We start from the raw sequence: 27,454 nt of genomic DNA, 5'->3' as shown, positions 1-27,454 counted from the left end.
GACCCAGCAGAGTGTCACGTTTTGTCCTTGACCTGTGGCTATTACTATGTTATGGCTATTACTATGTTATGTATGATGTCACCAAGTAACGGAGTGATTGCATTTCTAGAGTGGAGAGCAGTAAGTAAACTTAGTGAGTCTGTGTAAATAATAGTTTGTGAGCTTCTCATTTACTATTCGTTGAGTGGTTACACAGACAGCAAGGGCTGGAGAAGAGGTAACGCCTGAAACAGAGATCGTCGAGAGCGCAGCATCCTTTTCAGATCCCACCGAACCGTGTTCAGTTGTGACCAGAGCACAAGCGCACAAGGAAAAATTCTCAAAGGGACACTGAGGAGAAATTGAAGTTGGCTTGTATCGGCAGAGTACCAGCTCCTGATTACAAAAACACCACTCATACTGACAACAAACCTCTTGTAACGTAGAAAAGAGCAACCAAATACAGGTATCGCTGCCACAGGCCAATCTCGCAAGCACAAGCATGCACTGGGACAATAGGTGCCACAAATCACTGAGGCTGACAAAGGAAGGTTGCGCGGTTGAATACTGCTTTGAAATCTATAGTACACTTTTATCCCACAATGAAGACAGACAACCCGAATGTTGGAAGCAAAAAAAAGAAAAGAAACGATACTTGGTAGTGCCGCAGGCGGCCAAGTGAGTTTTGGTATGCTACTGTGCTTCGTGTCTATGCACTTTGCGTGCCCGCGTGGTTTCGTTTTTGACACGCTTCAATTTACAAGTGCCAGTTAGCTTCTGAAGGAGCCTATTAAGGCTAGTCAGATGATCGCCACGGTCGATGAAAAACTACGATGCCACGATGGTCAGTGATTGTACACTACCACTCTTTCTTCTGTTTCCACTTAGGCCAACCGGCACAGGTGCATAAGCACCAACTGACACTGCAGCCCGTCAATGCGCGCTTTTTATCGCTCTTTCGTGGTCGACACGTGGTTTCAGAAGAGGGTGGGCGTGTCACGGAAGCTAGAAAATGCTTTTCGGTATCCACGTACACTGGCAGGAAGCGCGCGTTTTTCGACTGCGAGGCCGAATATGCAGCACCTACACGTTCACTCTAATCAAGTTCAATTCATTCATTTTCAACTAGAGGTGGAAGGCCCCCGGGCGAAAAAGCTGTTGCACAGCTTTGTTGTACTGTCACAGTCGTTCGTTGATCTGAGACACAGTGGCATTGCTCGAATACATATTTTGAATTACTGTTATCCCCAACCTCGTTCGTAATAAACGAGCATTCGTTATAACTGAGGACGTTATAAGTGGGCTCTACTGTGTTTGTTTCATTCATAACACCTTTCATGACATGCACTTTGATAAAAATGTGCCTCAAATACGACTCCTCTCTGTGGTCCCAAAGGCCCACAGTGAGGAGTGCAGGTAGCAAGTTTAATAAAGTCAACTGCATTTTCAGCGAAATCAGATGGTGTCAGTAAGCTTGTAAACTTAGTCCACCTCTTATAAAATATGTCTGCATCTTGAGCAAGCCTCATGCTCCTTGCCTTTTGTCCACGTTGACTGACCTGGAGAATAATTTTGCCTGCAGAAGTATTTCTCCTGAGAAAAAACAGCGCTTGCAGACAAAGGACCAGAACAAGAAGGACACACAACTGCGCTGACTAACAACTTTTATTTCGGAAGGGGGCCGATCCGCGCCTTTTATACAAACTAGAGGGAATGGTGCGCACGCGCACAGGTCAGCAAAGTGGGAGCATGGAAAGAACTAATACATAGACCAACTATTCTTATCGTCACTGATAACCAACAACGCAGCCAAAGCAAGCGAGAGAAGAAAAAAGAAAAAAGAGATAGAAACAACGGGGAAACAAAGGCAGGGAGAGTAAAGAAACAATTCCAAAAAGTTCTAAAAAGATCCCGAAGGCTTTTCCTGCACTTTTTATGCTTGTCTGTTCATCTTTGTCACCTTTCATCGTCATTCGTTTAGCCGTGTTGGTTGTTGGCTTCTTCGGGATCTTTTTAGAACTTTTTGGAATTGTTTCTTTACTCTCCCTGCCTTTGTTTCCCCGTTGTTTCTATCTCTTTTTTCTTTTTTCTTCTCTCGCTTGCTTTGGCTGCGTTGTTGGTTATCAGTGACGATAAGAATAGTTGGTCTATGTATTAGTTCTTTCCATGCTCCCACTTTGCTGACCTGTGCGCGTGCGCACCATTCCCTCTAGTTTGTATAAAAGGCGCGGATCGGCCCCCTTCCGAAATAAAAGTTGTTAGTCAGCGCAGTTGTGTGTCCTTCTTGTTCTGGTCCTTTGTCTGCAAGCGCTGTTTTTTCTGAAGATGAATCCCAACCAACTCGCCCAGCAACACACCTTGCTGAAGTATTTCTGTCATTCATAAAATCTGTAATGACATACACAGTTTCATGTGTTGTTATAACTGAGCTCATTTTGCTTTCAGGCCAGGGTTGACACAACAACAGATGAAGGAGATGGAACATCTTTCGAAGGACAGGGGGTACCTGTACAAGATATTGCCATCCATGTGTTCTTGTGAAGCTGTGCGCTAACCTGGTACAATGCACACTCTACTGTGTTTCTACATCTGGGCTCCTCTGGCTTCCAGGCCAACGTTAAGGTGACCAGGGTTCATGCTGGTTTTCAGCCATGAAATCCAAGGACTTCTAAGGACCCCCCGACTTTTTCTTTCAAGGACTTAGCAACACAGCATTTTATTAAAGAAACATTTCTTACATCTCACGTATCTAGCATTTATTACACAACAGACCTTTAACGTCAAAAATAAACGTCTCTTGAGGACTGTTTTCCAGCAGAGTTGCTAGTAAGAGCGGTAACTGCGATACCAACAAATTTCTGTCGTTTCTACCCGCAGCTGCACCTCACATCTGTCCTGCGTCTGCAAGCTTCGCTGTTGAAAGCATCGTGAACTTGACCACATTTTTATTTTATTATAAGCTGATGGATCTGACATCTAGCCGTACCAAAAGCAGACCTTTCATTCAGCTCTGGCTGCTTTAGACGCACCGTCAGCTGCGGTTGCGGTGCCAAACAGGCTAGGCCTAGGAACGACTACGGCAGCCAAGCAGCAGCGTAGTCCATTGCCAGACGTGCCTGCGCGCGGCATCATTTCAAAAAGACTGGCACCTGAGCCAGCATGCTCAGTATTTGCTCGAAGTCATTCTAATAACAAAGCTGGTCAAATGTTTAGGGGAATCCCCCAAGGTGGAGTAAATTTGTAATAAGGGAGTAATTACTAATTGGCATCCACCTGAGCGCAGCCATACGGCTACAGAGGAAAGCTATACAGCTTTCTCAGAAACTTCGTAGTTAAAGAAAAATTCGGACCCCGGACCAGGACGAATTTTCTTGAACTGCGAAGTTTCTGAGACAGCTGTGTATAGCTTTCCTTTGTAGCCGTATGGCTGCGCTCGGGTGGATGCCAATGAGTAATTACTCCCTTATTATAATAACAAAGCTGTTTCAACTTTTCCGGTGCGAACCTTATGTATGTACAGCGGGGCCAAGCGGTGCTCGATCCCTGTTGCCCGCATGAAGGAAAATTTCCTGCATGGCGGCACAGCTGTGGGCTATGCTGAAGCCCCTATAACTTGGCTTTTTTATGGTGGACAGAAAATTTTACAGAATGGCTTTAGGTGAATCCTGCGTTGCGTTAGTGTTCCTGTATATGCTCTCTGCGGGAGGAACACTACGTTGCGCTAGCGGAGCGACGCACGCATGCTTGCTGTGTGCCGGTGAACTGCTTGAGTCGCAACTGCACCGACTCGCTACGCTCACGGCACGCCAGGTTCCCTGCCCAAACCACGTTCGCACTGTGTCTCTTTTCACTTCGCACCCAAACCTTGCTCTTGGTTACGGGGTAGCCATGTGCGGCGTCGGGCAGTCTGCGTTTATGCAGAGCTCTTGCCAAAGGGACGGCGATCAAAGCTGCAGAGGTGGAGTTCTGGTCATCTCCAACAAGATAATTTGTGAAAAAAGAAATTAAAAGATGCTGGCGTTTTCTGCGGCCGTCTCCCTCATCACACCAGAATTCAAGGGTTTTCAAGGACCCCACAAAAATTCCCCGACTCTCAAGGCCCTTGAAAACACTTCTTCCAAATTCAAGGGTTTTCAAGGACCCGCATGGACCCTGGGTGACAACAGATGGTGAGCTGGTAAGTCTTCCACAGGACATGAAGAGGTAAGTTGCACCACGCATCATCATCTATGTGTGCTTGTTAAACAGTGTGTCAGCTTATCATAATGCATAGTATACTGCATTTTTACATCTGGCCTCCTGAGGCTTCCAGGCTAACCCTGACACAAGTGATGACGATACTTTCCAAAGAACACACTGAGGTAAGCTTTTTATGAAGCACCATCATTCATCCACTTGCATTTGACAAGTCGGATATTCTGCATCTGAAAATTGCGTATGCTGGAAATGCAGCTGAAGAACAATCACAGACTGTTATTTAATTACCTCAAGCCTCTCCGATTGCTGCCAGAAGTTCAGGAATGGAGACAGATGCTCCACAGGGAACAGCTATACAAGCATCTAGCCGTAGCATTATGCACAACATAGGTGTGCAGGTTCGTTTGCCTGGCCGAAATGCGGGTGAGCTAGGGCATATCACCACAAGTATGCTGGCTTTTACTGTTTACATACAGTTGTGTGCCTCCTGTGTTGCATCCTATACCTATACTACACCACCTATGTGCCTAGCAGATCTGTTTCAGTATTTCAACAACAGGCCTGATCAAAAGTTGATTGGTTTGGTTTTGTTGGGTCCCAAAGCGCCTTGGGCCATGAGAGACGCCGCAGTGGAGGGCTCCGGAACCACCTGTGATTCTGTTTAACGTGCACTGACATCGCACAGCACACGGGCCTCCGGAATTTCTCCTCCAAAGAAAATCAAAAGTTGAGGAAAGAAGGAACGAAGTGGCTGGGTGGTAGAGGTAAAGCATGGCAACTGGATGTGTACGTGGACATGTGTAGGCATAGATGGCAAAACTACCCTTGGAAAACTACTTCCCCAGGATCACGCAAATATGAGTTTATTACCAGCTATCGCTCACAAAGAGTAATGAAATCGCAATAACTTCACAAGAAAGTAATGCAGTTATTTAAATTTAAAATTTTCATACAGACACAGAAAGAAGTACTATCGGGGGCAAAAGTAACTAACCCCACCTCTGAATCCAGCATTCCATACGTCAATACCAGTGCAGTGGACAAGGGTCTGTAACACGTTCTGCTGGGCGAGTTGGTTCATCTTGGTAAAGTAAGAGCTTTTAGCGCAAAACGACTAAGAAAGGACGGGGACAGAACACGGGGGTCTGTTACTTTGGACCCCAACCATACACTGGTGAAAGCTCCCATCTAGATTTCAGGTTCTTAAATCATAATACCGCAGGCACAAAAGAGTTTCAAAGTGATTAAAGCATGAGGAAATGTCGCGCTGAGACGCCCACTTAACTGCATGGACATGTACATTTTTATTTCACTACAAGAGCTGATGAACACTCCTATGTCCATGATTTACTTTACTTTGTTCATTTACTCAGTATCGAATTTAAAGATAATCACATATTTTATCGATCATTTTATGTTTTTCTTGGTCTTCAGTGTAATAACCTCTCATTTTTCCAAATGACATGGAGTGCTCCCAGTCACAGTTCGCACACTGTGGTGCAGCATCGTCAGAAGCATGCTCATTACAGAGAAGAAACCATGGAACTAAAATGAGGTGCCCTTGTCACACACACGAATTTGGTGACACTTTCACGAAGTGCACTTCCCCTGACACTTTCGGTGCGCGTTGTCACACGGCAAAAAGAAGTGTCACTTGATAATGATGGCAGTGGAGATGATGGATGTTGCAGCACTTTTCAGAATTTCATTTGTAAAATACAATTTTATCGCAGATCAAATTACTCCTCGAGTTAATTTTAAGTTTTATATCCACATCTGAACAAAACTGCAAAAAACACCGTGTTCCGAGACAGGTAATACCCCTGCTACACGAGCCCTTCGAATGCCTTCCAACCACGGTGTAAGAATATATTTAGGTGTTGACACTGCGCTCGGCGGTGCGACCAGGATTTGTTCGCCGCTCCCTGCGCTTCTCTCGAACGCTGACAGATGGCGCTACGCACCCGGGGCCCCTAGTCGCCGAGCTTCGGCAGCCGTAATGCAGATGCCACGGGATCTTTCGGTGCCGCTGCGTGTACGCGTGCTTTGTGAAGTGCGGCAAGACAACGAAGGATTGAAACTGCTGTCGACACCAAATAATTTTGGGCTACTTCGTGTTTTTCTTGCTGAGACTGCATGAATGGGCGGAACAGCAGCGAGGACGCAGCCCTGTGCTGCTTCCGAGCTCGTATCGAAATGCGTTCATAGCAAATTTTTTTTTCCTTCATCCGCATGACTGCTGTGAGCATAGTTAACTACACTGCCTCCTAAATATAAAAGGTCGGACTCAACGCGCCCACATTTGGCCTGAAGAGCCTACGCGTACATTCAAACATTGCTTGAGCAGTGTATTGCGCCAATGCTGCGAGATGACCGCCGTGTTGAGAGCATGGTTAACTTCGGCCACCTGGAGTTCTTTAATTTGCACAGAAACCTCAAGGACGTTTCCGCATTTCGCCTGCATCAGAAATACTTACTCCGCAGCCACGAATAGAACCCGCGCTCTTGTGCTGTATTGCAGAACGCCACTGCCGCTATACACGCGAACGCCGGGACCAAAACAAAAATCCAAGTGTGCATTTGCGGCTTTTTAATAGCAAGTGCAGTCCACAATTAGGTACGCGAAACGCAAATAGTTACTGGAAATGCCACTGGCGTTGTTTCTGCCAATCTTATCCCTCAGGTCGGCACCGACGATGCTGAGTGGTTGTCTCTAGCACTAGGCCCGAGAACGTAGGTGTAATGCCGGCTGCGGTGGCCGCGAAACAACGCAAAAGGTGCCCGTGTGCTGTGTGATGTGAAGAATCCCATGTGGTCTAAGTTTGGAGCCCTCCATTGCGGCATCTATTAATGCCCATATGCCCCTTCGGGACATTAACAGCACAATTTGCTTTTTTTTTTGCTCAAATGCGGCCTGAATAGCCATTCTGTTGAACAAACAAATTTATTACTACAAGTAGCCTCTCTGAGAGATGTGATTTCCTGTAGTCACTAGGTTACGCACAAAACACAGTGAATCACAACCTACTGGGCTACTTTCGTGTAATCAAGAGCCAAGACCGTGACTGCAATTGTGATCATCACTGCATTCGTTTATTTGGACGATACACTGAGCGAATCATCCTCTATCATCTAGGATGAGCACAGCTTGGCCTGTTTCTTTTTTTCTTGACACTGCTTTGTCATGACTGCATTGGTGTGCTTACAATGCTGCCTCATACGCATGCTGACGTAATAGTGGAGGAGCTGTGCGAGTACTTCTTCCTTGTGATCAGCACATGGGAATGTCATCGTGTATGTATCTATCACTGCGTCTATGGTGTCCCAGTACACCGTGTGGCAGTCTGCATAGTCAACAAAAAACCGCTCCGTATGCTTTAGAAGGTCAAATATGTTGACGTTAGGGTGGGTAAGACCCTCTCTGGTCTTCACATTTGTTAGAGCTGCTTCAGCAAAAGAATTATTTTTTACGCTGAAGGCTGACAAGCAAGCAGCGCAGCTGGTAACTCTTCGCATCTTTCTGCACAAAAAACCGGTGACATAATAAAGTATGCAGTCTGTAATTTGCCCTCCGTCTGATTTGTATTTCCGAACGATATCTTCACATTCCCAGTCTTCTACTGAAACTAGATCGTCTAGCTTTTCTTTAATTTGATTGATGAATCCAGGGCATGATGCCACTTTGTCGTCTGTACTAATGAGGACCCTGAAATATGACGCATCCAGCAATGGTTCCTCACCCTCGACGACTTTGCAATTGCCATACTTCGGAGGTTTAAGGATACTGTAGATCGACGGCGTCTGGTAAAGCTGCATAAAGGTGGGCATCGAAGGGTGATCATTCTGGCTTCCTGCCAACCGTATTTTGCCAAAGAACCGCTCGATAGGATCTTGGTTCATTTTGTTGGTTAGGACATATTTGAAGTTGTGGCAATCAAGCAGCACCTCACAAAGATCCAAAGTGGACTTCAATGTGACTCGAAGCCCCTCGCAAGTGCTCTTTGTCAAGAACATGTCTTTTATAATGTTGCCACTTTCCAGTTCTCTTTCCCAGCTGTCCAGCCAGTCAATTCCATGCTTGAGAATTGCGAGGTCTCGGCTGTTCCTTGTGATCCCTTCTGCTGGAAATCGCCTGTTCAGTGCATCAAACAAATTGTTTAAAAACAACGTGAATTCTTGAGTTTTCTCGCTGCCTATGAGTTTGCGGATACCTTGTTCCCGATAAAACTGAATACCCGCCGCCATGGAGCGGCTAAAGACTTGGGTGGCTAACTTCACACGCATCTTCTCACAGTTACTCGGGTATATGTGAGAGTGCGTTATTTTCGGGCAGACTTTTAGGCCCCCCGCGTTGGCAACGTCTTCCTTGTAGACTTCAGCATAGTACTCCCACTTGATCCACTGTCCTTCGTTTTTCAAGTATCGCTGCTGCTTAAGTCTATTTCTCACACACTTAAACAAGTGTGGAGTGTCAGAAAACGCAAAAACTTTTCTTTCAGGGTCAACTGGGTGCGTGAACGAGTTGCAGCTCTCCTTGAGGCTTCCATTAACACCTAGAATGTTCCACATGCTCCTGTTTGTTGACGCGCCATCACAGACAAACCCATGAATCTTTGCACCGGCTTCTTCGAGCATCACAATAGCTTGGAGAAGCAACTGAGCGAGAATGGAGCCTTTGGTTGCATTTTTTGCTGCGAACACCCCTATAGGTTGAGCGTAGCTATCGCCAAAAGGACAGAACATGAAAACGAGGGCGTGATAAGCGAGCTCATCAGCGTTTCCATCGTCTGTTGCCAGCCCTACATATGTCATCGTGCGAGAATTGACACGTTTACTTTTTCTAACCTGCATTTCATCGAACATGATAATCCCATGTCGCTTGAAGTCGTCCATTTTTTCTATTTTCCTTTTCAGAGCAGAAAAGAACTTGCTGTCAAATCCCGACTTAAATCCCACCATAGAGACATACCGGCGTATTGTTCGGACTGACTGCAATGCGAGCACTTCGTTTTCCATCAGGAACCTGTAGGCTGCTGGTGACCTGATATGAAGGAGCAAGCAAAGCAGGATCCAGCTGTCCGAGTATCGTCGTCCCTTCTTAGAACCAGTCTTGCCAGCAGCCACACATTCCTTTAACACAAGCTGCTGTGCCTCAGTAAGGTTCGCATCACGAGAAATGCGGTCAAGTGTTTCATCACTTAATTGTTTAAGCTTGACTTTGCATTTGCTCAGTTCCGCCTCAAGCTTTTTTTTTCCTTTTAGAAGTCGCACTTTGGACCTGTAGCAGGAAATTCTTGCCTTCCGCATAAGGTCAATGCGGGCTTTTTTGGAAGGGCTGCTTAAAAGACGAATGTGCTGCATTTCTCCTCTCTTCTTCATACGGGAGTAATGTATCCGGAGTGTGTCTTTCAATCTTTCGCAACGGTCGCAACTTGCTTGTTCAGAAAATAACATGCAGTTTCTGTGCCTCCACACGCCACATGCGTCGATATATGCACACTCGGGTTGGATGTTGTGGTACATCTCGCCACCGGGGCCACCAGCGCATACGTGCAGGTTGTGAAACTTGTGAATCACACTCTCCAAGTCGCTTAGGCCGCATGGAACAACATCGCCGCTTATGGCGTTGACAGTTATAGGGTGACCATAAATGAAGGCACGCAGTGACAGCATTCCGCTGGATGAAACTGTAGCATCTAATGACTTCCTCAGGAAAGGTGCCTGGTCGCGTTTCTTCGCCAAAGCCACTTCCGTGAAGACTACAGCCTCCACACCAAAGCTATCAACAACTTGTGTTGCCCACGAGGTTCCTGGAAGTTGAATGCTGGATACATAACTCGAGAGACATGAAAATGTGAGCGGTTCCTTTTCATCTTGGCCGCTGACAGACACTCCCTCGTGACTTTCCTCAACTAATCCGAGGCTGCTGCATGCTGCCAATGGTGCTTCAGTCTGGACGTGACACAATCCATCTGGACCACCCTGATGTGGACTCGTGCGGTTGTCCTGACGAAAAATGAGAGAAATTATATCAGTGGAAATGGATTTAAGGTATTGTTATAAAACATATGCTACTATCAAAAGCAGCCAAACCCAAAAAGCTACAGGCAAAAGTTTCGCGGACTGCTTCAAAAGCTAAGGGCTTAATCATGCTGTATGTTAACAACAGCTAAATTATTTAATGTCCTGGGCTGGGCAGTTACTATTAACCTGTATTGCAAGCAACTGTATCTCGTTATCCAGGGACACCTATAGGTATCTATGGCATGCCGGGAGGACCGATACGGTTAGCAGAAAGTTATGTACAGGGAACACTAAGCACCTAGAATATTAAGTACCCGTAGCAGTGCAGAAGAGAACAAACCTTAACGTCATGAACGCCAAGGAAGACGGAGGTGGCACTTGAGGAGGTGCCTCCAAGTTCCATGGTGGGAGAAGGGCACGTTCCTTGATCACTCCACTCACATGTCTGCAGTTTCTTCTGAGGGCTCGATGATGGATCGGTGCCTTTTTGTTTTTCACAGACCGTCCCAACGGGCAGTGCGACAGCGGCGGGAGCGGGCCGCTTGCTTGACTGATCGCCACACGTGGCCGTAGACTGTCGTTTTCTAGGAGGCTTTCTTGACCTTGTCGGTTTTGTCAGATATTTCGGACACCCGGGAAAAATACTGGGCACAGCATTCGCCGACAGCACCGGGATCTTCTTCGGTACATTTAAAAGTACCTTGCCATTGAACTCGGCATAGTACGATTTTGATATCATATGCTCGGGAAAGTGCTTCGCGCAGACGTGGTCACTCGGTTGCAATATCCTATCTGCTCTGGGAATTGCCCGGCGCCAAAGTTCTAAGCGAGCAGGCTCCGACGGAGGTTTAAAAAGTGAAACTTGATCCGGACAACTCCGGTAGCCCGAACTGCAGTTGGGTACGAAGCACTTCTTACCCATAATTGCGTCTAGCAGACTTCTGGACCCAGCTGAAGTTGACAGGTGTGTCACAGCAACAAACAACAGATCACAGACACAATGCACATAGGCCGCGAAGACCGTCCATGGCGTCGGCCCGCACCACCACGTGCGTTTCCACAACTGTCAATCCGGCTTGTGCCAAACCGCGATACAAAAAGCTAGTTCTAGCAAAATTTGCTCGTCCACGATGGAAGCTGACGACGTGGAAGCTGAGATCGTGGTGTTCACAGCTTGTGATGCACTCTCTCAGCCCAAAACATCGACCAACGCAGCCTAAAAGGGCACCTAAAGCAGGGCACGCCGGAGAAGGGAATATACGGCTCTGGGCACGCCGCTTGCCGCACCGAAAGCGAAGGGCCTCTGCTCCGCAGCGCCTCCGCGCCGCTGCGGTCGGCGCATGTACTAGAGGGCGAACACAATCTGTGCGCGCTCTCCGCCGCGGCGGGCGGCCAGTGTCAACACCTAAATATATTCTTACACCGTGCTTCCAACCAAATGTCATTCGACTCAACTGCCGCCTTATGCATCTAGACGAATTTTTTATCAGCATCCAACTGTGATACATTCCAGTCAATGGAGTTGTGCAAAGACATTCGAGACTTTGGGATGCCTCCGAAACTTGAACATAGCCCGCACTACCGGCACTGACCAGCAGCCGCTACCACCGCTTCGCCCCGCCCACCGCAAAGCTTCAGTCCTGTGGATGTTGACCTGCATGTATGTTGCTCGCTTTTTCTGCTTTCTTAGAAAATATTTCGTGTACAGGCTAAATGAGTGCTTGAACATCATCATAAACCACTGAACCTCATCAGTGCGAAATTTCCACAGGAATGCACCGACTGCGCTACAGTGTTTACATCGCCGTATGCAAAGTGCTCGTTTGCATGGCATAAAACGAAAGCTGCACATTAGATATCTTAAAAAATCTCATTTTTGTACCCTTGCTTGTTTACGCAGTGCAACAACTCTGTAGGAAGCGCACTTGGTAGCCGGGATGCTGACATCACGTGGGACCAGCGCTTCTCGTCCCTGCTTTCTCAGATGAGACGAATACTTCATTTGAATCAGTTTATCATAAAAATATTCGGTGACCGTTCTCATTCATTGAAACTGCCTTATTTGTTACCCACAAGCGACGGCTGCTGCTGGCTGCCTAAAACACTGAGCGGCGCTTCCTGTTCAGTGCATGCGCAGCCTGAAAGCAATTCTTTCTAGGCTTCGGTATTGTTTACCACAATGTGTAAAAAAAATTATCTTTCAGTCCCTATTTTCTTCCGTTATAGGTTACTGCTTTTTGGTTTGGGGGACCACCACCTTTTCGAATGTTAGCAAGCTTCATGGATTACAAAAACGAGCCCTTAGAATCATCGTCAACGTTTCTCGAGACGCACCAACAGAAGCGATTTTTCATAAACTGAACATAACTCCTATCCCGCAGCAATACAAACAAACCTTATTAAGGCGCTACAGGACTACAGCCATAAATACAGCTATCTTCTTCAAGGAACTCTACAGGCTTGAACGCAAGTCTCACAATTACAGCACGCGTACAAAAGATCATTTCATCATTCCGCAAACCCGAACAAATTACAGACGGCAGAGCATTAGTTACACCTTGCCTCTTCTTCTAAACACAATTGATTAGTTACAGTGTGCAGATAACGAAATTATTTTTTTTACCTCACTGAAAGTGTGCATTTCTGTAAAAATGTTTTCCACACAGCGTGTATGCTTTTTCTTCTTTGCCGTAATTGTACGTCCCCTTTTCTAGTCTTTAGTTAAACATTATATGAAAGTGCCATTTCGCCCTGTTGTTTCTGTTAAAAATATATTTGATTGCAGAGCCAACTCTTACGCCGAAGTTACAAAGTTTTTGTACAGGGCGCAGCCCCTCGTCAAGCCTTTAACAGGCTTAAAGGTGCCTTGAAGAGGAATCTGAACTTGTCTTTTTGCCGCGGGAACTTGATCTACACGTTCCGAGCATTCTTAGAAACTTCGATTTATTGCCCTGTGTGGCTGATTTTCCTAATTAAATCGAATTAACATCCGGCTCCCGCCTTTTTTTTTTTAATTCTCCCTCATACGGTGGGCGGAGTCGACCAACGCGTGGAGTGCCTTTCACCCAGTCCCGTGGCGTCTTGCCGCTCTGCCATCGGTGGAGTAATACGTAGTAGTCCGTAGAAGCAAATAGTCCGTGCGTATATTTATTTCTGCGGGCTTATTTTGCGGCTATATTATCTGCGAATGAAACTATTTATTCACGGAAACCTAAAAAACAAAATAAAGCGAAAGCAAAGCCTCCCCGGAGCTGGCTGCAAGGCACTCCACGCGTTGGTCGACTCCGCCCACCGTACGGGGAGAATTCAAAAAATAAAGGCGGGAGCCAAATGTTAATTCGATTTAATTAGGAAAATCAGCCACATAGGGCAATAAATGGCAGTTTCTAAGAATGCTCAGAACATGTAGATCGAGTTCCCGCAGCAAAAAGATGAGTTCAGATTCCTCTTCAGTGCACCTTTAACAGGCTGCGCCTCTAGCATCTTTGCGATGTTGAAATAAAGATTACTTACTTACTAAATTCAGGTCACTTTTGTCAAAACTACACTCGCTGTCCATTTGCGTTCATTAAAACTTGCGAATTCTCTTTCCACAATCCCCAACACACACTTAATAGGCCTATCGCCGAAGGGGCTTGTCATCACTCGCAGACCGTGAATAGCTGTTCAAGTGTGCAGATTAGTTCCCGATGATTTAAAGCAAGTTCTCATTAAAAGGCACTATCAAGAAAATAAGATGGAAATTTTAAGACTTTTTAAGTCTCTAAACAAATTTTTCTAATGTCAGAGCACTGCTATTGAGAATGCACACTCGCCTTGCCGGACCAAGTGGAGTGAGTTCACCAAACACGCCACGAGGAAAGTTGGTTATCCAGAGAGTTTCCCTAAAGCGCATCGTGTGACACTTGTTGAAAGTGACACTAAATGCACCCGTGCGACAGGGTTATTAGTCCTTTAAATAAGCTTCTAAATGCAGAAATGATGCAGCACTGAAGTGACAAGTTTTCATATCATACAAGATCCCTGCCTCAAACAGCATCAAATTTTATTTTATCACCTGCAAAATTTAAACCAACAGAAGATCACACAACAGTCACTGCTAAGAACACTGCTGCTTTGGTACACAAAAATTGGAGGGGACACGTGAGCTGATTCTCATGTATTCTCACAGACATCCCCGGGAGTGGGCCTTGTGCGGCCCAGGCCAAGCCATTAGGCCACAGCCATGCTCGTGATGCGGCAGATGCCATTAAAAGAAGGCTGTCCAGCTAATAGTGTCGACCGATTTTCATGACCCCACGATTAATCCGAATAAGCCATAGTTCAGTTTTTTTTTGGTAACATTATTTATTGCCTCAGGGCATAAAGGAAGTTGGGACGGTAGAAAGAAAAAAAGGGGGGGGGGGGGGGGGTGTTAAATGAATGAGAAAAGGTGGGCCGATCTAATGAAGGCGAGGAGGGAGTTGTCATGTGGCGCCCAAGTCCAAGCAATATGTGAGGAGTGTTGCATTGTGTTGGGTTTACGGCACATAAGCATCTTAGGCTATCATGCGCCAAGCTCAAGGTGTAGAAAAATTGTTTTGTGCAGAATTTTAAAACAAAGTGCATAAAAGCAGTGGTGTAAAGGACTAAAAGTTATTTTTGCTACCTAGTTCATCAAGGACAAACTCTTTAGAAATGTCCGTTGGGTTGAAGGTTGGGTAACCTCTGCAGCCATCCCTAGCTCGGCAAGGATCTCTCGAGGCTCAGAAAGTGGCTGAGGTTTATCATTCTAAGTAGAGAAGCACAGGGTCAGAACATTACAGCTTTTGAAGAATACCGGTTTCCCTGAAAATGTGAAGTTAATAGGAATTCACACACACAGAGCAGGCCGTACCAAGGCGGAAGTGGATGAGGTTTGCGGGCAATATTACGCTATGTGTCCATTATCACAATATCAGAAAATATTTTACCTGGGCTGGCCTTTTCTCGAAAGAATGACCAGTCGGCTAAGTATACCTTTGGATGATTAAAGGTGAGGATGGTATGCTGATAATGACCGGCAAACAGTCACTTCCATAACGATTGTCCAGGACATACCATTCAAAATATGTAAAAACTGATGGTGAACTAAAAGAAAAGTCTAAGGGGCTAGTTTTTCCAGTACTTGGGGAGCAGTAGGTATGCTTCCCTGTATTCAATGGGCAGACATTGTTGCACAGTATAAAATCTAAAATGCGACCTCTAGTGTCAGTTTGTTCACTTCCCCAAAAGTACAACTGGACATTAAAACCTCAGACCAAAAGATGTGTGGCTCTGGTAGTTGTTGTTAAAGTATGTCCATGTCCTCAAGTGTAACTGTTACATGTGGTTCAAGATAGACGGAACATACTGTGATGGTTTTACAATGAAGAGCAGTGACTGCAACAGCTTCATACTTAGTCTACAGTTTGACTTCGCGAGCTGCAATACCACTCTGAACAACGATAGCAGCACCTCCAGAGAGCCTGCATGCTTGCTCTCGGTCGCAACAAAATACTTTATACTTTTTCAGAATGTTTTTGTATTGCGGTCCTAAATTGGTCTCTTGTAAACAAAAATGACTGGAGAAAGTGAATTTAAAAGATCCGTTGCATCACGTAGTTAATTTATGAGCCCCCTACAGTTCGACTGGATTAAAAATGCCATTTTCATTGTTTTTCTTTTAATGGCAGAGCTGAAACCTAAGTTTCTGGCCCTTCCTTTGCTTTGACGCTCGAGTGAGCTGTGCGGGATAGACATGCCATCCATCACCTTGGAGGAAGCCCGTGAGGAAACCGCGCATGTGCAGTGTCCGCCGACTCGAGGGACGGCCGGACCTTTTTGGGAGGGCCTGTGTCCCACTAAACGGGGCTTGGGCAGGCCCCTGCGCACCGCATCCGCGAAGCTTGTCCTGGCTGTGACTGTGAAAATCGTTTGTGCCTTTTTGAATGAAATGTTTTTCTTTGTTTTCAATGTTATTATTTCCTTTTGTATCTTCCATGACAGGCAAGACCTGGAATGTGCTGGATGTTCACAGTTTGTGCACTGCGGTTCTCGGATTTATGTTCTCTTGGGGCACATTTTGTTCATGTTTGGTGGCCATGGCGACTCTGGGAGCCATGGCCAAACCTCTAGCAATTAAAACACCGATGGGGTTTTGGAATGTAGACGCAGACACGGATTTTTTTATGGCCAACTTAAATAGATTCAGGAAGTGTGCTGCAGGCAAAAGTGAGTACTAAGTGTTTGGTTGCTATTTCCTCGTCATCTTTTCTGATTTTTATTCGGTGCACATTTACCACGTCTTGGTCACTCAGTCCTTCTTCCACCATCTCTTTTTCCGTGAGAAGGAGAAAATCATTTTGAGAAATTGCACAGTGTTCAAGGATCTCTCCGAAGGACACACAATGTTTGGGAGATTTTCATGCTGCGCGTCATTTCGAGCAGTAGGTCACCACTTGCTAGATTTAAGGCATTTGTCACCACTCTTAGCCACTATGAACGGGGATATCTTTCTGGCTGGATGCTCTGTTATTTCCCTGTACTTGGGGAATGTTTCTTTTCTCGTGAGGAACTGAGCTATTTATTTATTTATTTTCAATACTCTCAAGGCCTGGAGGCATTATAGAGAGGAGGGGCATCGGTGACTGCAGCGATGAAAGCAGGGAGGTGGCTCCAGTCATTTGTAGTTGGAGGAATATATGAATTCAAGCAAAGGGTGCTTCTGCAGATCACTCTATGATCAGTGCGCGAGGATACATAGGATGGAGGAAGCAGGAATAGGGCTAGTACAATAAATCCATTGGAAAAGACATAAGACAAAATATTTACGGCGCAAAGAAAGAGCTGGAAGACCAAGGGTTGACTTTAGTGCAGATACGCTTGCTGTTCGTGAGCAATTTGAAACAATAAAGCGGGCGGCACAGTTCTGAACGGACTCTAAAGTGTTAGAGATATTTGATTACGATCCCTAATAGAACATGCGTATTCTAGTTTCAGTCTTATTAACGTCCTGTACAAATGAAGCTTAATGGAACTGTCTGCAGCTGTGAAATGACGGTGCAAGAAACCAAGTGTGCGGTTAGCCTGGTTAGATACATAGTTCACATGCATTTTCCAGGAGAGATTGTGAGTTATGTGAACACCGAGATATTTGCATGATGAAACAGGTGATAACGGAGTGTTATTAAGAAGATAGAGAGCGGTGTTATCATCAGTTTGGCTAGAAATACACATGTGTTTGCACTTAGTAGTGTTAAGTTTCATAAGCCAATCACTGCACCATGAAGAAATTGCATCCAGGTCCGTCTGCAAACATGCCTCATCACAGGGATTAGTAATTATACGATACAGCACACAATCTTCTGCAAAAAGTTTAATGTGGGAAGAAACATTGTTAGGAACTTCATTAATATAAATTAGAAACAAGAGTGGACCTAACACAGAACCTTGAGGTACTCCAGAAGTTAAGGAAATAAGAGGCCAGTCGTAACCATTAACTGAGACATATTGGCTTCAGTTAGAAATATCATCATCAATATTTAGAGCCTTGAGTTTAATAAGTAGCAATTCATGCGAAACAGCATCAAATGCCTTGGCAAAATCTAAAAACATACAGTCCAAAACAAAGTTAGCATCCAGAGCTCAAAATAAATCGTTAGTGAAAGAGAGGAGTTGTGTTTCGCACGAAAAAGATCTTCGAAAATTATGTTGACAAGAATTGAAAAAGTTGTTAGATTCAAGGAATGTAAAAGGTAATAATGAGGGCGGACATCGGTCCGCCCTCTTTTGTGAGGGCAATGATTTTTTTGGGAAGGGGGAGCCCTGAAATATGTACATTGTTCAGCCACGGTGGCAGCCGCCCACCACGGAGCCCAATGAGGGGACGGGAACTCACAAGACCTGCCCACGCCAGCTGTACACCCCAACTATAACCCAGTATAGGGCAACTCAGGGTAGCTACTCCACACAAGGTTAACTCTAGCCACCGTGAAAAGGGAAAAACCAAGAAGAGAGGATACAGGAAAGTTGTTAGAAAGGAGATAGGAAAGTGAAAGATGGAGAGGAGAACAGGAAAAGGCGACTGCCGATTTCCCCCGGTCGGGTCAGGCCGGAGGTGCCGTCTACAGGAAGCTGGGGCCAAAGTGGTGTGTTGCCTCCGCCGAGGGGCCTTAAGGGTCCAAACGCTCGGCATCAGCTCAACCACCAGGATCCCCTTTTCCCCGGACACGGCGATGCCACGCACGGCTGAGCGCGGATGCTCGGGTCCGTGGTGGCACACTGCTCACCATCATCCCCTGCGGATGCTCAGGAACCCATGGTGTCGCAACTCACCAACATCTGCACGAAGCAGATGCCCCTGCGGGGCTAACAGCTGTACCTTACTGGTACTCACCTAAGGGCAGAAACATGGAAGCTATCGAAAAGGGTTCAACTTAGTCAAGGACAACGCAGACAGCTATGGAAACAAAAATGACAGGTGCAACAGTAGGAGACAGGAAGACTGCTAGTACAGTGGGCCAGGGAATAAACACACGTCAATGACATCGTAGGCGAAATAAGCATGGGCATGGCATTCAGTGTGAAACCGATGATCATTAAAGGTGGATCCCAAGAGAAGGCAAGTGCAGCAGGGGGGCAGAAGAAAGGTGGCTGGCACAGGTTCATTGGAGAGACATACAACTCCTCTCTTTCACTAACGATTTATTTTGAGCTCTGGATGCTAACTTTGTTTTGGACTGTATGTTTTTAGATTTTGCCAAGGCATTTGATGCTGTTTCGCATGAATTGCTACTTATTAAACTCAAGGCTCTAAATATTGATGATGATATTTCTAACTGAAGCCAATATGTCTCAGTTAATGGTTACGACTCGCCTCTTATTTCCGTAACTTCTGGAGTACCTCAAGGTTCTGTGAACATTACAGCTTTTGAAGAATACCGGTTTCCCTGAAAATGTGAAGTTAATAGGAATTCACACACACAGAGCAGGCCGTACCAAGGCGGAAGTGGATGAGGTTTGCGGGCAATATTACGCTATGTGTCCATTATCACAATATCAGAAAATATTTTACCTGGGCTGGCCTTTTCTCGAAAGAATGACCAGTCGGCTAAGTATACCTTTGGATGATTAAAGGTGAGGATGGTATGCTGATAATGACCGGCAAACAGTCACTTGGAGGCCTTTGCCCTGCTTAGTAAAGCTGCTGCTGCTGATGACAACAAGTCTCCTTCACCTACACTTGCAATCCCTCAACAAAATGTAATCAAAGGGCAGTTTCGAAAGTCAGTAACCAAGGGGGCTTGCCATGGAAGCTCCTTCACTCAATACCGCATTGGTGGCCGAGTAATTTGAGCACCACCTTACGCAGGAGGTTTGATACCCACTGGCGATACAATGGCCACACACTTTCCTCTTATCTTATGTTCCCTGGTGTGCATTGCTTCAAAAATGGACCTTGGAGCCCACCTTGAATTAAAGGGCCACTGACAAGGGTGTGGAAACTTTAAGCAAACAAGCCGAATGCATTGAACATAGCCTCCACGAAATAAGAGAGACGTACGCGCCCTGAAAGGCAGTAAAAATTCAAATCCAAGCCTTTTTGTGCTTTCCGTTGGGAAGCCAACCTACCCTACGCTGGCATCTGAGCCTTGGAGATAACCTCATCTTAGCGAAAGCCATTCCATTGGTCCGTCATTCTGACTGAAGGGTGAAGCTGCAGCCAACGTGCTCAGTCGTGCGAGCACGCTTTTCCACTGCGCCTTCCGCACAAAATTACATTAAGCTTACATTCCATTACACGTCCCCATTAAAGTGTCTCTAGCGCGTCCTGCAAGCTGTCCCACACAGACTGCTTCTCACTCATCCCTCTGGTCCTGGCTCATTCTCTGCTCCACTCAAAGCCACAAACTTGGAAACAGAGAAAAGAAAACAAAACAGTTCCGCACTTGGCCGCTTTGAACAAGAGGGAAGGCATCAAAGAAAAGGACCAGGCACAGAACCCCTCCCCTGGGTAGGAAGAAAAGAATACTTTCCCTACCAGACTCCTCCTGCTCACACCAGAGGGCGAATTTCGCTTGCGGAGGCTAGCCAACCAGGCAGGCGAGAAAGAAGGGACTCAGACGTTCACAGCAAAGTAGCTTGACTGCAATGGCTGTAACTCCGCTATTAGTGAGTCTTTTCAACAAATGTCTGCAGCCACGCATTTTGGGGACGATGCCTCACGACCACAGAGGTAGAAAATATTTTCAACCAGAGAGTGATCAGTGGCCCTTTAAACTCTGACGAAAAGCTGCCCGTGCACCATTAAAATGTCATCATTTTCTTTCCTTCACCCATCCAATTTGACAGTTTTGGTGTCTCCACTGATCTCAACCACCACTTTCTAGGTAGCCAAACACCCCACATCAAGGTGTTTCACTGTTTCTCCTGCATTGCAAGGCCACGGTAAACATCCACATGCATAAAGTGGTGGAGAATTACCTCAATCACAAACAAGAAATAGCACGAAAAAAAGGGCAGTGTATGGGAGACAAAACACGAGCGTGCGCCAACAGTCCAATGTTACAGAGCTGGCAAGGAGAGAATCTTACAAGATGCCACGTGACATCATTAAAAGAAACACTGAGATCACGGGAACACACAGCTCACATTTCTTGTTCATAGATCATGTGCCAACAAGGCCAAATAGCCACTCTTCTCAAGCTAACTTGATCAGCAAGGTGCCATCACTTCTTACACAACATAATGCAGAGGTCCACCTCACTGGAATAATGACAGGTATTCAATGAACAGCAAGGCCCCCTTTAGTAGAAACACTGATTTCTGCAAAGGTCTTTATGGTTCGGCTTTTGAAGTGGGCACTGAAACCAGAATGACTACACCGCGTCCAGCTGCATTGCCCACTTCAATGCAGCACACTGCCGGATGAAGAGCAGTTTCTTGGAAGAATGCCCTGGTGGGAGACGCCAACGAAGGAAGCAGCTCTCGCTAGCTGGTGGTGTGCTCTGCAGCGACACTGCATGCATCAGCGCAGGGAAGATCCCACCGCGAGAGGCGGTGATGCTGATCAGCATAGTGGCCAGACCAAGCATCGTCCCCAGCTACAAGCCAACATTGAAAGCAGAGGCTTTGTTGTCGGCCTTAGCCATGGTTGAGCAGCAGGTAAGCATAGAAAATCATTCAATGACGAGACGCGTCCCTGCAAGACTGCAGAGCCATGAGAGCGTCGAAAGCGCCAGGAAGAAGGAGATGACGAATGCTAGTGGTTTGGTTTGGTTTATAGGGTATAACGTCCCAAAGCGACTCAGGGACGAAGTAGTGAGGGGCTCCGGAAATTTCGACCACCTGGGGTTCTTTAACGGGCGCTGACATCGCACAGCACACGGGCCTCTAGAATTTCGCCTCCATCGAAATTCGGCCGCCGCGGCTAGGATCGAACCCGCGTCATTAGGGCCAGCAGCCGAGCACCATAACCACTGAGCCACTGCGGCGGGGCGAATGCTAGTGGGATGAGCAATGCGCCACCACCAGTAAAGACACCAGAGTATGCAATGTGAGCTGTAAATACCAGCATGATATGCGTGTGAATACATTCGGCCACTTGTGCCTGGTGTGTGACAGACTGTTTCCAGCGAAATTTGGCACTGGAGTACTTGTACTAGCACATCCCAGCCAGCGGGCCTGAACACATCTCAACTGTGCACCATGAGAATTATGTGCCAGGTGCCACACCTGTCTGCTTCCAAAGGTTACACAAATCCGTCATGACTCAACCACCTCACCCTCTCAACAGTACCTTTCATTCATCCAATGCATAATTTTTTTTTTTAGCTACCTTTGGCGCAAGCCTGGTGCAAGTGGAGCAGCACTTCCATCCCTGCGTGGGTACAGCGTGACTGGCATGGCAAATGCATGGCTGCACTCAGTCTTACTCCATACTGGCTACAAGATCTGCTGTCATGTTTGGCCCACAAGCAGAGATCATGGAAGACAGTTGGGAATTCGTTAATGACTGCGACATTGCAGCTAGCGCGGAAAGCACAAGGACAGAGACACAAGAAACCAACGGGACAGCACGCTAGTTTACTTCAACTGACGTTTTAATGCACACATAACAGATTTTCACACCTGTATTCAGCGCATGCCCAGGAGACTGTACCCCCGCCCCCTTCTCTTTATCACGAAGCAGGTTGTCATAACAAAGAGTAAACATTTAAACCAAACTGACGCGCAAGTTTTTTGACAGATAGATTGTCTCTTTTCTCGTGAGGGCTACTGAGGGTGTGCTCACGCACTTGTCCCCTGCCTTATCAATGCAGAATGCCTCAAATACCTCCCTATCACCCTGCCTATGAAGCCGCCTCAGCACTCTCGTGTGGCTAAAGAGTGGAACGCATTCTTCTTCATCACCGCCTGTTGTTTTTACTATGCATTTGCGGCAATGTGCGGCCAAATGGCCCCCCGCCATCAGAGCTGCGACTGTAGTCCGGTGTTTTCGTAGCCTTTCGTTCAGGCACTGGCCTGTTTGGCCAATGTAGCATTTACCACAGGTCAGTGGGATAGTTACTGAAAAACACTGCTGGCAGGGAGAGCTTTCCAAGTTTCTACAAAAACACCTTAACTTGTTGACTCCGGATGACCCGTTTTTAATTCGGAACTCCAATCAGGTAATAGACTTCCTTTCGAGACAGGAAAAAACCTGTGATGCGTTTTATGCCTTTTCCGTTGACGTAGTAGATCTTTTCTACTCTATACCACAGACACAACTCTGCACAGCTGTCCGAGAGCGAATTGAAGCGCTGGGTGTGACTGTCTTCCAAAATTCATCTGGGATCTCAGTAGATAACTTTTTAGAATTGCTTAGCTTTTACCTTTCTTCTACACTTGTTGAGTTTGACAATGCTTCTTACTTGCAGAAGGAAGGCATATGTATTGGTTCGCGTATTGCACCGGTTTTAAGCGACTTGTTTTTAGCGTCTATTGACAAAGAAATTTTTTCGCGTCTGGACACGACTTTTGTTGCCAAAATTTTTAGATATGTTGATGATTATCTTGTTTTAAAAAGTGTGACGCCTGATGGAAGAGATGACATTGTGCAGAGTGTTTTTAGTGTTTTCCAAAAATGTGGTAAGGGTCTGAGTTTTACTCGTGAGGTTCCTGATGAGGGTTGCTTACGTTACCTTGACCTCAGCATTAGCGTTAGTAGTAGCTCACTATGCTGGACATACTTCCCTCGCTCAAAAAAGCCTGTTCTTAGCTATAATTCTGCCCATTCGAGAACCGTAGAAAGAGGGATAGCACTGAACTGCCTAAGAGCCGCTCTTCAGAAGTCTTGTGAACACAAAGTGAATGTGAGTGTTGAGCAGCAGGTCCTCCGTCTGCGTAGCGCTGGCTTCCCTGACAGCATACTTGCGTCCGTCGCTGAGAGCCTTATTAAAGAGCTCCGACAGGGACGCAAGACAGCAGGCTGCTGCAATGACAGCCTGGGGGGACGTCCGGTGCCTGTGCCCTACATGCACAACTTGTCCCATCGCCTCAAAAAGGCCGCGGGAAAGTGCGGCATCCCTGTCGTTTTGACAGCCCCACAAAAGCTGTCTAGGATGTGCCGAATGGTCAACAATGCTTACCAGGCAGAAACCTACGCAACAAAACGCCACGCGGTTTGTGCACTGCACCATCGGTGTGGTGTATCTTATCCCACTGACCTGTGGTAAGTGTTACATTGGACAAACAGGCCAGTGCCTGAATGACAGGCTAAGAAAACACCGGACTACAGTCGCAGCTCTGATGGCGGGGGGCCATTTGGCCGCACATTGCCGCAAATGCAAAGTAAAAACAACAGGCGGTGATGAAGAAGAATGCGTTCCACTCTTTAGTCACACGAGAGTGCTGAGGCGGCTTCATAGGCAGGGTGATAGGGAGATATTTGAGGCATTTTGCATTGATAAGGCAGGGGACAAGTGTGTGAGCACACCCTCAGTAGCCCTCACGAGAAAAGAGATAATCTATCTGTCAAAAAACTTGCACGTCAATTTGGTTTAAATGTTTACTCTTTGTTATGACAACCTGCTTCGTGATAAAGAGAAGGGGGCGGGGGTACAGTCTCCTGGGCATGCGCCGAATACAGGTGTGAAAATCTGTTATGTGTGCATTAAAACGTCAGTTGAAGTAAACTAGCGTGCTGTCCCGTCGGTTCCTTGTGTTTCCGCGCTAGTTGCAATGTCACACTCACTAACAAGCATGTTTCCTTCTTTTGCGCTGAGCCCAGTTGTCCTACCAACTAGCCCAGCACATGGGTACATCCATGCAGACCTTGATGAGGAGGGCCAGGGTTGGTTCAGTGGACCGGACAAACAGGGAAACAGTGAGGTGTCCAGGAGCAGAGAAGCGATCACAAAAAATAAGAATGAAGCAACATGTGAGCGGCCTTCACCAGTAACCTTGCGTGTGATGCGCGACAGGACAGGATATTAACAACAAAGTATGCGGGCTCAGATCAGATCAGTGACAGTTTCTCCACTTCTGACTACTGTAAATGCAGACTAGACTAGCACTACAGTACGGCTACACCTAGGTTGTAAGTGTGACGAAGAAGACGAAGCTGGCAGTGGCACGGGACCGATCGCTCGCGCTAGGCCAGCGGCCATTAAAATCATCTCATAGCCATCTGTCAACCCGTCTCATTCCTCGCCTGGCCACCACACAACAATATTTATACATCTGTACCAGACACCTGCAATGCTAGAGTAGGATGCAATACCACAAAAGCAAAACACAAACAGCATTCATAGACGCTGCCACACAATGAAGGACCAAGCTTGAGTACATTTCAGAATGGTGCCACCGCGGTGGCTCAGTGGTTACGGTGCTCGGCTGCTGACCTGAAAGACGCGGGTTCGATCCCGGCCGCAGCGGTTGAATTTCTATGGAAGCAAAATGCTAGAGGCCCATGTGCTGTGCGATGTCAGTGCACGTTAAAGAACCCCAGGTGGTTGAAATTCCCGGAGCCCTCCACTACGGTGTTGCTTTGGTAAGTTGGACCCTATTCACCCATTTTCCCACATTTCTGAATGACATGCTGCATTGGCTCCAACCTGAGAGCTGCTTTTTGGGGCACAGCTGAGTTTGAACAATGAATCAGGGAGAACATTTACCACAGTTGGGAAAGAGGCAGGAGTTTGGTCCAAACACAAGACTCACCTTTATCACTCCGTACACCAAACTTTCCCCAAAGACCACATTTGATCTCATGCATACAGAAAAGAATTTTCTGCTCCTCACAGAGTAAACCCTCAAACATGTCCCAATTCAAAATGACCCTGCACAAAAACATCGGAACAGCTTAGAACGGTACGACAAGCAAAGCAGCAATGAAAATGTGTTATCCACCATAGGCTCAATGAAATGACACCCTGGAATTGAACAGGATGTGACACCTTCAAACACAGCCACTTTTCAATGGAGGCTAAGCACTCTTCATGAAAAATGCCCATGTACTGCAGCTACAGTTCACATTAAGAAAAAAAAAAAACCCAGGCCATCAAAACAATTCCATTGCCCTTCACCACCGTATGCTTCACAGCCCACAGCGAAGGTTTGGCAGGCAAAAATCACTAACATTAATTAAGCAAAGGGTACCAGTAAGAAGCCATCAACTGCAACTCGTGAAGCAAATGCAGCCCTTTTGAATCTAAAGAACATGTCAGAGCAGATGCCAAATGCAAACCTTTTTAAACTAAAGACGTTGCCACAACATCAGGGTCACATGACCCTGATATTGTGGCACCTGATACACCTCAGGTTAAGCCATTAAGTGCAAACTGCAGCAAGCACACCCCGCAATGGAACAGCCACGACAGGCGAACTAAAATGCAATGCTGCCGCGTCTATCTGGTCAACACGCAAAAAAGTTACGACACAACCCATCTCCCCAAACACACGCCTCCCCTCACAACTCTCAATAAAACTAAGCTCCAAAGTGCATTCGGGGCGTAGGGGCACATCAGGTGCGGCTAGTCGCTGCCGTCAAATAAGTTGAATTTGTTCTTCACAACGTAAGTTTCGATACAGGCAGTGTTCGGCACAATGCATGAACGAACCCTTTTTAGCCACCACGCCAAAATCAGCCTGAGGCACGGGGGTGGAAGAAACCGAGCTTATCGCAGTGCACTACAGGAGTCCGCTGTCACGTCTGTGAACAATTCAAAAGGTCCTGCACAAGCGCACGACAACGGTGATGCGACACTGCCTGTCAGGATCTCGACTGGCTTTCGGACCGCGCACTGCGGAACAAAGCAGAGCATCGTGGCATTGTTATGCCTGCGCGATTTGCATGCCCACCAGGCTGCAATCACGTAAAAATACAGCGCTTACTAAAACCCAGAGGCGATGGTCAGAGAACGCTCTGTTCGCTCCTCAGCGCGCCGTTCGAAGGGCTCGTGACAAGCCTGGCGCAGTACGCAGCCATTTTGCCGGGAAACAAGATGGCTACTGACGCTGACCAATTTACGACTGAAACATGTTTTTTTTTTTTTTTCGGCAATTACCGCGAAAACGAGACGGTTACAAAAATATTTTCTCAATCTATGCATAAAAACAGTACGATAAGGAGCAGAGTGCATCAAAAACTAGCGAGGAACCTACCTCGCAGACACCGTAGCAGCAGTCCTTGGGAGGCACCCAAAGTTTGCCGTTCTCTGCAATGTTCACTTTGACAGCCCATTCCAGCCGGCGCTTGGGATCACGCGGGAAGGAATGAATGCGCAGGCCGCTTTTTCTGCCGGTTTTGCAACCAACGGCGACGCATCGCATCGCGCACGCCTTGGTGCTTCAGCGCGCGCGCGAAAAAGCGAGCCAAGCCTCCGTTCCGCGGCGACGCGCTCATGTATGCGGCGACGGCGCCTGGGCGACGGTGGCTGCTGCCGCCGCCGCCGACGAGGCACCCCCCGACACAGGCCCGGGCACGGCGCACGCGCGTCTCCTCCCTCCCTCTCCAGTCCTCCGCCGCAGGGGAAGGCGGCGGCAACCGCACCTCCTCTCCCTCTCAGCGCCGAGTGGCCGTCGCGGCGACGCCTGGGCGGCCCGAGTCGTGGAGCGCGCCGATGAGAAAACGGAAGTGCTGACCGCGTTTTACAGTACTCGTGTCCAAGTAGAAGCTACTATGCCTGCTACTGCGCACTAAATTGTTCCTCAGACGAGGAATTACATAGTTCCTTGAGAGAAGCCAACAGCCACAGAAACCAAGGAGCACAGG

At 46.9% G+C, this 27,454-nt stretch overlaps 1 protein-coding gene across 2 annotated transcripts in view; it reads right to left on the bottom strand.

The window, feature by feature from the left end:
- Nucleotides 1-27,178, bottom strand: part of LOC149326077 (uncharacterized) — a 127,734-nt gene extending 100,556 nt beyond the window's left edge. For both annotated transcript variants that reach the window (XM_089562369.1, XM_089562370.1), the window contains exon 1: nt 26,845-27,178. In XM_089562369.1, the coding sequence (XP_089418495.1) occupies nt 26,845-27,012 (168 nt within the window). In that variant the 5' untranslated portion in view covers nt 27,013-27,178. The remainder of the gene's footprint in view (nt 1-26,844) is intronic.
- Nucleotides 27,179-27,454: the final 276 nt, after the last annotated feature.

This window comes from Amblyomma mixtum, chromosome 10 (assembly GCF_055824585.1).
Source record: "Amblyomma mixtum isolate Tamu chromosome 10, ASM5582458v1, whole genome shotgun sequence".
Taxonomy (NCBI): Eukaryota; Metazoa; Arthropoda; class Arachnida; order Ixodida; family Ixodidae; genus Amblyomma; species Amblyomma mixtum.
The sequence above is the reverse complement of the archived record's forward strand: the minus strand, read 5'-3'. Positions and strand labels throughout refer to the sequence as shown.